At 43.5% G+C, this 11,041-nt stretch overlaps 1 protein-coding gene across 2 annotated transcripts in view; it reads right to left on the bottom strand.

Moving 5' to 3' along the window:
* Positions 1 to 363: 363 nt before the first annotated feature.
* MNAT1 (MNAT1 component of CDK activating kinase) overlaps positions 364 to 11,041 on the bottom strand; it is a 127,414-nt gene continuing 116,736 nt past the window's right edge. For both annotated transcript variants that reach the window (XM_030005181.1, XM_030005190.2), the window contains one exon: positions 364 to 850. In XM_030005181.1, the coding sequence (XP_029861041.1) occupies positions 730 to 850 (121 nt within the window). In that variant the 3' untranslated portion in view covers positions 364 to 729. The remainder of the gene's footprint in view (positions 851 to 11,041) is intronic.

Genomic DNA, 11,041 nt, shown 5'->3' with positions numbered 1-11,041 from the left:
CCAACGGAGCTAAACAGGAAAAAACCAAAACCAGTTTTGACCACTTTAATGACCTAGCCTTGTATCAAGGCTTCTTAGATTGCTTCTAGAGGAACTCAGCTGAAAGACTTTGAGCTAATGATTTCTTTTCCAGACAAAGGTAAGAACATCAGGACGGATCCTGCACAAGAGTTGTGTCAGCATAGTTCCAGGGTTTCTCATCTCATCCAGCTGGCAGGAGGAAAAACCCACTTGTCTGAACTGGGGAAACTAGTTTTATGGGAAGAAAATGTAGGCTTGAATATTGACACTAAATGTTATAATCAAAATGGCATTTAAATGCTTGTGCAAATAAAACCCTGCAATAAGAGTAAAACCACAAACTTTAATAAAAAAGTCTGGCTTTATTTAAAAAAAATTTACAAGTGTATTTCTTTAAACCTCAAACATACACAGCTGAGTTATTCACATCTTCCATTAGATGTGGCTTATTGCTTCAGCCTCCCTCAGCAAAGTGCCACATGACTAACGAGTTTCCCCCTCCACAAAAATGTATCTACCATTTTACAAAGCTCTCGTGCAGACTTTTTTTTTTTTTCCCTTTAACACTTAAACACAGCTGGTTTTACACAGAAAAGTGACTGCAGCTTAGCTGTTGTGCAGATGGCAGCAATTTTACCCAACCTTTGCCGGCTTGATTTGTTTCTCACTCCGTTTGGCGTCCCTTGATCACAGGCTGATGCACACTGGCTAACTGGGGTGCCAGAAAAGACCACTGAAAGCATCCTGTAAGGCTCGGTAACAAGCAAGAGAAGAAGTGTAGCCCCCAGCGAGATCCTGCGGAGAGGCAGCTCGTACATGGTTGAGATACCTAAAACAAAGAGAAGCATTTAGAGCAGAAATAAACACATGAAACACCTGTGTAGTTCACCGTACAGTGAGATCGAGGCTGCTTTTGGGAGGAAGCAAGGAGACACAAGCTGCCTACTGTTGGCCACCTACAAACACATCGGTATAAAACTGCCATTAGTTAAAGCAACGATGATGCTCGCACACCTTCAGTCAAGCTGCCCAGCCAGCGCACTGAAAAACCCAAGCTCTCTGCAATAGGTTGCACAGGGTGAAGTACACTCCCTGGTTTGTTATTTTCTGTGCCTGCTCTGGGAGGAGGGTTACATTTTCCTCCCTTTGGTAGGTCCTTCTAAGACGATGATGATAACAGATCTTTCCTGCGCTCCCGCAGGAATCGGAGGGTTTCAGCTCGGTCCAGTTAACGCTGGGCGCTCCCAAGAGCCGACTGTGCCGGTTGCTCTGATGACAACAGGGCTGAACTCTCTGCTCTCGGACCTATCTGTATCTGGTGTAAGTCCACTGACACCAGGGAACTAGATCTGTAGGAGGCTATCATCAACATTTTGGCTAAAGAAGCCTCTAAACTTCCCCATTAATTAAGCATCGTCACCCATTTGCAGAGCCATCTAATTTTACACCAAACCAGCCAGACCGATGATTTGACATTGAAACACGCTACCTACGCTGGCACTACCGCAAGCTCTTGGCTCCCCTTAGCTCCTCCTGAGGGCTCAGACCCAGCCGTGCACGCCGAAAGCTCCCATTAAAGGTGTCTGCTCAGGGGGGCTTGAATGGTTTCATTCAATGCTGTAACCCTATTTTTGCACCCCACACGGGACATACAAGACCAGATTCTCAGCTAGTTTTGCACCAAAACCCCATCAAATACAAAGACACAGACATAGGCTGTAGCCTAGCACGATCAGCACAACGACCATCTCAAATTCTGAACACCAGATAAAACACCGTAAATGAGAACTGCTTTTCACAGTGGCCATGTAAGCCACTGAGCTTCAGCTAGCTGTTTTGATTCATCGCTTGGTACATGTTGCTCCTGGGAAGGTTGAGTCATTCCACCTCTGGCTTGGCAATTCAAGCATAAACTTGCAAAATGCATACAGCCTTTTATAACGTTATCCCGAGAAACCTAAAACAGCTGCACTTTTGGCAGGAAAATACAGGACCACCAGTAAAATATCCAAAACAGTTGCATCTTTTAATTTATGACTGTACACTGTTTCCATAAAGAGTATATAAAACAGGTCAGATTTTATAGGTAAGACATAATAAACAGTCATACCCATTGATGCCATAAATGCATAGAAAAAGAGGTTACTTAGAAATGATTAATTACAGTTTTAAAACTGTATTTCTTGCACCTAGTAACCACAATGCACAGAAACAAGCAACATTTCTGAGTGATTGTTGGTGAGATGCTAAAGTTAAAAGACTGAATTTGCCTCCTGTGGCCAAGTTCAGGTGAGCTCTGCTGCTTTGTACCAACTTGCGGACAGAGTTCGGTCCTCACTGCGGGACACTGGTTCTCACCAGCACAGGCACAGACGTTAGGGCACAAACCCTTTCAATAGCATTTAGTCCAAAGCGAATCTACAAATACAGCAGCAAACCTGGTCCCGTCTCTTAATCTGCAAGGGAAGATGGTCTGTAGAGAGCTCCTGTTTTGTGGGAGAATGCATTTAATAGATTTTTTTTTTTTTAAAAACATTCTTGTTACTTGTCCCTTAATATTTTAGAAGGAAAATCTCATCCTTCCCAAAGGCCTTTTATAACTGCTGTGGGAAACAGGAGCTCCTTCCCCCAGCCAAGAATGATGAAGGGATACTGACAACAACAAATTTCCTTCAAAATGCCAGTGTGAAACTACCTCCACCCTCCGAACCCGAGAGTCTTACAAAAATCAATTCCTATCTCGGATTTCACTTCCATCATGTTTATCTCATTGCACAAACTTTATTTTCCACTCATGCATGGAACAGTCCAGAGAAAACGGGATTACTTTACATTTCTACATTAACGAAGGTTGGTTGTGTGTTTTTCATTACTTATCTTTTGTTACTTATGTATCACTAAAAGGAGAGAGGCAGAGTCTATTGTTTCCCTTTTTTTAGGTCATCTGAAATTGGGGCATTAGTTTCATAAGAGGGCCTGATTTACAGCTGTTACAGCATTTATAGTTAATTGGTATGTGATCGCTGAAGCAATACAAAATCATTGCCAAAAAGGCTCAGATCAACTTTTACTACAGCAACCTCCATTAATTCTCCTTACTCCTGTGAAACAAGCACGACACGCTGCCGGCTGGTCAAGTGAGGTCTTTATTTTCCTGTTAAGTATCTAAACTTACTGCTCTTGACCCATTTAATTACTGTGGTATACCAGGCAATTGCAAAGAATGTGCCACGCTGAAGCCACACAATGAGAAGTGAACGTTTCGCTGGCTTTTCCACACCAATCCCCATCTGTGCTGCCTGAATCTGGCCGTACCCTTTGCAGGAGAATCTCTCTGAACTGGATTCCTGGGGTTTCTGGCAGAGGTCAGCACATCTTTTCATGTACACCTTTACAACAGCAGCAGGAAGAAGCGCTTGCCAAGTTTTATTTCCAAAAAGTCAAGCTCCGTTAGGTCTGGGGACCTGGAGGTAATTGCTTTCACTAGTTAGCAAATTCCAGCACACTAGGTCTGTTTTTCATAGGTTTATTTTAAGTACCTGTAAATCTTATAAGCAGAAACCAGGAAAAAGAGGTTTGCTTTTTCTGGTGCACAGTTTTTTAATGTAACTTGTTTTTACTGAGGGCAGACTAAACTCTGAAGTTAAAAAAAGCCTGCGCTATTATTTTTGAGCGAGGCCAAAGGGCTGTGTGTTCTCTGCCCCACGGTTTCACACTTCCCATTCACCGTAATGCCTACGCTCCACTTCAGGCTCTGCCCAAACAAGTCCCCTTTCCTTCGCTGCAGCCATTGGATGTTGATCTTCCCCATTAACCTTTCACGTCAGTTAAAACACATCGTATTTTGTTCTTCATGAGCCTTCAGGGGGCTCATTCCTGACCTTTAGTTTCTCATCACCATGTGAGAGGAGAAAAAAAAAAAAAAAAAAAAAGCCTCCTGTTTTCCAGGAAAGAGGTGTAATTCACACTTGGTGCAGACGCTCAGAATCAAGCTGGTCATTCCTGGGGGTGGGTTTCCTTCATGTTTTCTCTTTTCCGAAGGCTGTGTCACTATCACTTCATCAGGAATGACTGGGACCAGTGGAGAACTACGCAGCGGTGCTCAGCGTGGCAGTGGGCGCGATCCCCCGTGCCTTTCCACCCGCTGCCCGGGCAGCCTCAGCACCGCTCGGCATTGCCGTTTCTGAGAGCCAGCGGACCCAACACCAGCTCGTCAGACAGTAACGCCTGAAACCACCGGCAAACGTCCCCTCACTGCTCGACAGGGCGGTCTCGTTTCAGAGAAATTCAGGAAAGACTTCAGAAACAATCAGACAGGATGGAGAAACAGCACAATCAAACCAGGCTAAAAAAACCAACCAACCAACAACAACAAAAAAAACCCCCAAACCCAAAACATCCAACCAACAAGCCAAAAAAACCCCACAGTACTTCACCCGTTCAACTGGAAGTATCAGTGCTTGGGATTATTTCGCACAATCTTCCCCCGTCTACCCAAAATAAATACACTCCCACTGGTGCTTCTGCAGACGCATCGTTGGAGGTACATGTGGAACACTGTGTATTTGGCATACAGATTTTATTTTTTTTTATCTATTAGGTATTTTACAGGGGTGAAGAAAAGCAAAATTATTCACAAGTAGTTTGACAGAAAAAAAAAAAAAAAAAAGTAATTCTATTCCACAGAATAGATTTACTGCTCATCTGATTATCTGCAGTATCCAAGACAGAAAGTAATGGGGCAGACTTGAGATCTGGGAAATTTTCCTGATTCATCATTTAAGTAAAAAATAGCGATTGCATGAAAGCAAGCAGAATACGCCAGTCTGGAAAATTGTGTAAAGCATTAGTAACGCAGTAGTATACGCTGCATTCCTGAACCTTTCTGGAGGCAGTATTTTCATTAGATTTACCAAGTCTCTGAGATGAGCTATTGATGCATTATTCAGAGTATCCTTGCAGAGACCGGGTCTTATCAGATGAGAGAGGCACATAAGGAACTGGATTTTCTCTGGCCTATTTTCCATTGAGGAATGTGTGGCCTGGGTTACTCTATAGCCCCTGAGCAGGTAAAAACAGCTCCTCCAAGCAACTGTGTTTTTGTTTGAACTAGTTCTACCACACAGTCGGTCCATGCAGCCAAAGCAGAATTTGCTTAAAAAATGAGCTGAGTTCATTGCTGTTCTTCATTAAATAGTCCTGGGAAATTCATCTGAGAACAGGTCTTCGCTAGGTATTATCCAGATATGGTGTGGCTTTCCCCTTCTCAGAGACTGTAACGTCTAAGTTGGGAGAAAAACGCAACACACAGAAAACTGGTAATCAAAGTCGTCATCCAGAATAACAATTCATCCCTCCACAGACTAGTTACAAGCCTGATCCCAGGTCCTCAAAAGTCAAAAAGCAGTCTTTCGGCTATTTTAGCAGACACTCTTTGGGCACTATCATCACATTCAGATCTTAACAAACCAGCTGTTATTGGTGTCAGAAATTCCTGCTGAACACCAGCCAGCACAGCCTGTTCCTACATATAATACAACTTTAACAGAATGATGAACGCAGCAAAGGCTCCTACGAGCCCAACTCAATACCTCCTGCACGCCTTGCACCATGCCTGCAGTTACGCTTCCAGACCTGATGGTAGCAAGGCACCTACCATCAGCCGCTCTTCTCCTTCGCCTTCCAGGACAACAAAGACTAAATGGGAGAAATCTATTTAGTAGCTGAAAGGGGAAAATTGTTCCCTGGAAAGGAATAGGTCCATGGCTGCCTCAAGCAACCAAGACGTCATTTGGTTGATAAATACAGTGTTAACATTTTAAAATACTTTAATTTTAATGTGACCAGGAAGTCAATAAAATGGACAACAAATTACCACGGTGTGGAGTTTGCTGCAAGCACCAGCAAATGGGCAGGCAGCTACCCACTGCAATAGCTGAGGGGGGTTGGCTGTTGTTTTGGTGATGGTGGTTTTGGGGTTGGGTTTTTTTCAAAGCCTCTGTGTATACGGTTGCAGCAATCAGTGTGAATGTCAAAAACCTGCTAAGCCTGAGGAGGTCTCAATAGAACAGATCCCAAGGCAGGCAGAAAAAGAATATATTTTTAACCCGATTATGTCACCTGTTAGTCTTGCAGCAGGACAAGACCATCGTGCAAGGGGTACAAGGAAAAGTCAATCGAAATACCGCAATACAGTTTTGGCTACAGAAGAATCCCTCTGAAGACAAGAGAGCCTACCATAAACACTACCCTTGAAACCCCTGCAATCCCACTTGCAGACAGCATTTCCACAGCTTAGTAAGCAAGTTTATTTTATTATTAATAATACTGTTTAGCTATGGTAGTTTTCTGAGGGCTTAGCAGAAATTGCTCACCAAGGTGTCAGATGAGTGCCAGACCCCAGCCTTTTCCATGCCACAAACTTTTTCAGCCCATTTCGCATACCCACACCTCAAGGAATTGCCACAGAACTGTCACTTACTCGTCACAACTTGCAGAGCTGTTCCCAGAGTTCCCCTCATTCAAACCAGCATGTGATCAGGTACAGAAACTTATGGCGTGCTTGTAAAACCACCACCTATGCCTCCAATGCAGAGGACACAGCAGTGATTCTATTCAGGGGCTGAAGCTGCCAGAATTGACTGCTGAATGCACAGTTGGTATTACGAGCAAAGCCTCTGGTTCCAACTGGCTTTACCTTTGATGACATTCCCAGGGGCTCGCTTGAATTGCTTGGAAATAAACATATTTATACTTAGAGGATGTTTGAGTATTCCACCACCACCTTTTACTTCAGAGGGAAACTTCAAACAACTTTCCGATAAGGAAGAGTTAAAGTCTTCATCTTGTAATAAATTCTTCAAAATCAGATGTCTACTGACTCTAATGGGTCTCTATTTATTACAATGAAGATTTAAGAAAAAACTCCTTAATTGGGAGTTTGAGTTCATGGCTCCTAGGACTTTTATTTCCCAGTTTTAGGTCTTCTAAGTGAAGAACTCTCTTCTACCAGAAATAACTTTCCCAGTAGAAAAGCCAAGAAAACCCCAACCCACCAAATCAATAAAAAAATGTAGGACCTCCAGTGATTCTTTTTAGCCTCTTCTAACTGCTTTTTCTAAATAGCAATTTGTTTCAAATGCTGTCAGAGTGTGCCTGGGCAGGAGTACACATCAACTGCATATAGTGAAACAAAGTTCTTTAAAATAAAACAGGTCTGCCACAACGTGCCTTAGCTAAGCTGGAACAGCACAGAGGTCTGCTAACAGACACTAAAGGAGGGGGGAAAAAAGCCTAGAAAAGTAATATTAGCCATTAGCCATGAAACAGCTGTCTCTGATAAGGCCAGTTCTGACTCCCAAGGTAGAAAACAGCGGCGAGTTATTCCTCCCTCTTTTCCCCCATTCCTCTTCTCCCTTATGTCAGAGGGCAAACGTTTCAGCTCCTGGCAGCCCACAGCCACACATGCCTAGCTGCCAACAGCAACCCAGCGGCATCTCAGGGCTCAGTGCTCCCGCTCCGAAAGCGGCGGCTTCACTCCTTACCATTCAGCTACTGCAGTGACAATAAAAGAATCTCCGGAGTGTTTAATATAAAAACTAAAGGCACTTTTATTTGATGTTTCTCATAAACTGTTTCCTCTTTTAATGGTGAAACACACACATAAACTGTAAGATATATCTAATTACCTATATCAGTGATTTTATTAGAAATTACCTATGACATTGGTGAGTACAATTGTGAACCTCACGGTGGAAAAATCTTGAAATGCAAAGACACAAAGGCAAAGAAGCCATCCTTGGTGGGGGGAAGAGAACAGAATCAAATTTTCCCATACTACTTTCCCTGAAAACTTCCTCTTTTTGTGATGAAATCCACACTCCAGAGACCAAATATTTCCACTGAAAAGCTAATACGTTGGGGAACGGAATCATAGAATAGTTTGGGTTGGAAGGGACCTTTGAAGGTCATCTAGTCCAACCCCCCTGCAATGACCAGGGACATCTTCCATGAGCCCCATCCAACCTGACTTTGAATGTTTCCAGGGATGGGGCATCCACCACCTCTCTGGGCAATCTGTGCTAGTGTTTTACCACCCTCATTGTAAAAAATTTCTTCCTCGTATATAGTCTAAATCTACCCTCTTTTAGTTTAAAACCATTACCCCTTGTCCTATCACAACAGACCCTGCTAAAAAGTCTGTCCCCATCTTTCTTATAAGCCCCCTTTCAGTGCTGAAAGGCTGCAATAAGGTCTCCCTGGAGCCTTCTCCACGCTGAACACGGCAACTCTCTCAGCCTGTCCTTAGAGGAGAGGTGTTCCATCCCTCTGACCATTTTTGTGGCCCTCCTTTGGACCTGCTCCAACAGGTCCACGTCTTTCCCGTGCTGAGGACTCCAGAGCTGGACGCAGTACTGCAGGTGGGGTCTCACCAGAGCGGAGCAGAGGGGCAGAATCACCTCCCTCGACCTGCTGGTCACGCTGCTTTTGATGCAGCCCAGGATACGGTTGGCTTTCTGGACTGTGAGTACAAATTGCTGGCTCATGTCCAGCTTTTCATCCACCAGTACCCCCAAGTCCTTCTCCGCAGGGCTGCTCTCAATCCCTTCATCCCCCAGCCTGTAATGATACTGGGGCTTGCCCCGACCCAGGTGCAGGACCTTGCACTTGGCCTTGTTGAACCTCGTGAGGTTCACATGGGCCCACTTCTCGAGCTTGTCCAGGTCCCTCTGGATGGCATCCTGTCCCTCAGGCGTGTTGACCACACCACTCAGCTTGGTGTCATCTGCAAACTTGCTGAGGGTGCACTCAATCCCACTGTCTGTGTCACTGGTGAAGATATTAAACAGTACTGGAGGAGGAAAATTTTCTTGTGACGGCTATCTCAAAATACATCTTCAGTACTCCTAAGTGAACGAGTCATAAAAATCCCAACTCTTCTAGGAGTAAAAAAAAGTTTAAAGGGCAAAAAGTTTTAGAGAGCACCTGGTTCTCCAGCATTTTCCTAGCACTGCAATTCTACTGCTGCTCTAGTTTTAAAATAGATGCGAGATCAGAACCAGGTACCCACGTTTATTTAACACACAGATAAACATTTGCCTTTGGAGTAACTGAGAAGCCAATGCCATTGCCTAAAGGTAAGATGAAAAAGTATGGAGAAATGAAGATCAAAGAACAAGGAAAAATGCCTTCTGCCCCACAGAAACTGTCTGATATAATTTTAAAAGAAGTGGATATTTTAAAGTGTAAAGACAGGAAACTATGGTGAAAAAGGTTTTATGGAATAAAGGAAGCTTTGTATTACTCTGACCTAATATGCATTTTCTACATTTTTTTATGCCACAGGCTGAATGACAGTCCTGGCACTTGCAGACTGCGCATACAGGTTTCTGCAGGTACTGCCATAACAATAATCTTTAGACAACTCCAGTCCCGCTGCAGGGTCCTACCCAAGAAGGCACCAGCCTTGATACAATTATTTCATGCAGAGAAAGACTACAGACTCAAAGTACTGTGGACTATAGACTTAAAGACTATCCACTCAAAGCACTGTAGTATAAGACTTAAAGTCTTACACAACTTAAAGCACCCTGAAATGGGATATAAACCCCTTAAATGGTGCTAGCTGAACTATACCCATCTTTGAAGGAACTGCAAATCCACCTGTAGACAATATGTTGAAAGTGTTAACAAGTTAAATAAACCTCTTTTTTCACTGAGGAATTATGCAAAACTAGAGATTTACATTCAACAAGAATTCAGGTGTGTAAATCCAGTGCATACCTAATAAACACATTTTGTACCTCATGGGAGCCCAGAATTCACAATGGCTGTCTACATATTTACTCTGATAATAATCAAACGCTACATTTAATCAGGTTCTCTTAACATTTGACCAGGCAGCATCACTTCAGATAAGGTATAACAGTTTCAACCTCAGAAAATGTAAATACCAGTGTGCAAGAGAGCAGCCATTCCCGTCTTTTTGCTATAGATTCAGTGGTCTGAGCTAATGCAGGAGATCTTGAATGCACTTTCAAAAGTAAAAGCAATGACAGAGGTCACACTGTTTGGGGGGGGGGGGAGTAGTTTAAAAAAAAAAAAAAAAAAAGACCACCACCCTGAAGCTGCCAGAGTACACCATAATCCCCAATAGTCAAACTTCAGTAAAAGAAGGCATATTCTCAGCTGGTGTAAGTCAACATGGTTTATAGATTTCTGTGCTGTTACAGGGCAGATTCAAGACAAGGATTATCTGAAAGTTCTCCTCATTTTAGCACGTGACTGCTTGTTTTAAAATAAAAATGGGAAGTGGAAAGCAGAACCTGCAAACATATTAAACCTTTGCTTGAAAAGGAATACTAAAGGCTACCCAATTTCTTTTTATTCACGTGTTTCAACTCTAAAAAGGATATTTTATATAAGCTATATGCTGACTTTTCTTTCTCCAGTTGTTGGGGGGCTTCCTCACATCCCACTTTCCTCCCAGGAATATATTTAGTTGTTTTAATGGCTCCATACGTGTCAGTCAAGAACCATCACCGATTATGCTGTGTAAACAGTTTGCTTCTTGTTGCTCACCACACATCTCGGCACCACACATTCCTTGCCGGCGTTCCAGACACCGTCTCCAAAATATGCGCAACCACTACCATTTGGATGAATGATCTTTTTTCCTTCAAACTGAAATGGTTTCTGCTTAAACTCTTTCCCAAATAGCTGCCTGAATTCATTATCCCCGCATACTTAGCTGGTCACAAAAGGTTAAACGTTTATTTCTAGAAACCTTGCTCACAGGAAGCCTTCCTTCAGCGCGAGTGACTTCCGTAACGCGCACCTCTGCGAGCAGAGGGGTTGGGAGTGCTTTTGGACGAGTGGGGGCACCTGGTCCCCCATTTGTCATCTTCCTGAGGTCACCCGCCAGCTGTCTGTCCTCTCAACATCCAGCCTCGCCACCGCGGTGAAGGCATTCTCCCTCGCTCAGGTTTCCAGGTCTGAACTTCCAGATACAGTAAATCAA

This window comes from Aquila chrysaetos, chromosome 2, assembly GCF_900496995.4.
Source record: "Aquila chrysaetos chrysaetos chromosome 2, bAquChr1.4, whole genome shotgun sequence".
Lineage (NCBI taxonomy): Eukaryota > Metazoa > Chordata > Aves > Accipitriformes > Accipitridae > Aquila > Aquila chrysaetos.
This window is presented reverse-complemented; position numbering and strand designations above follow the sequence as displayed.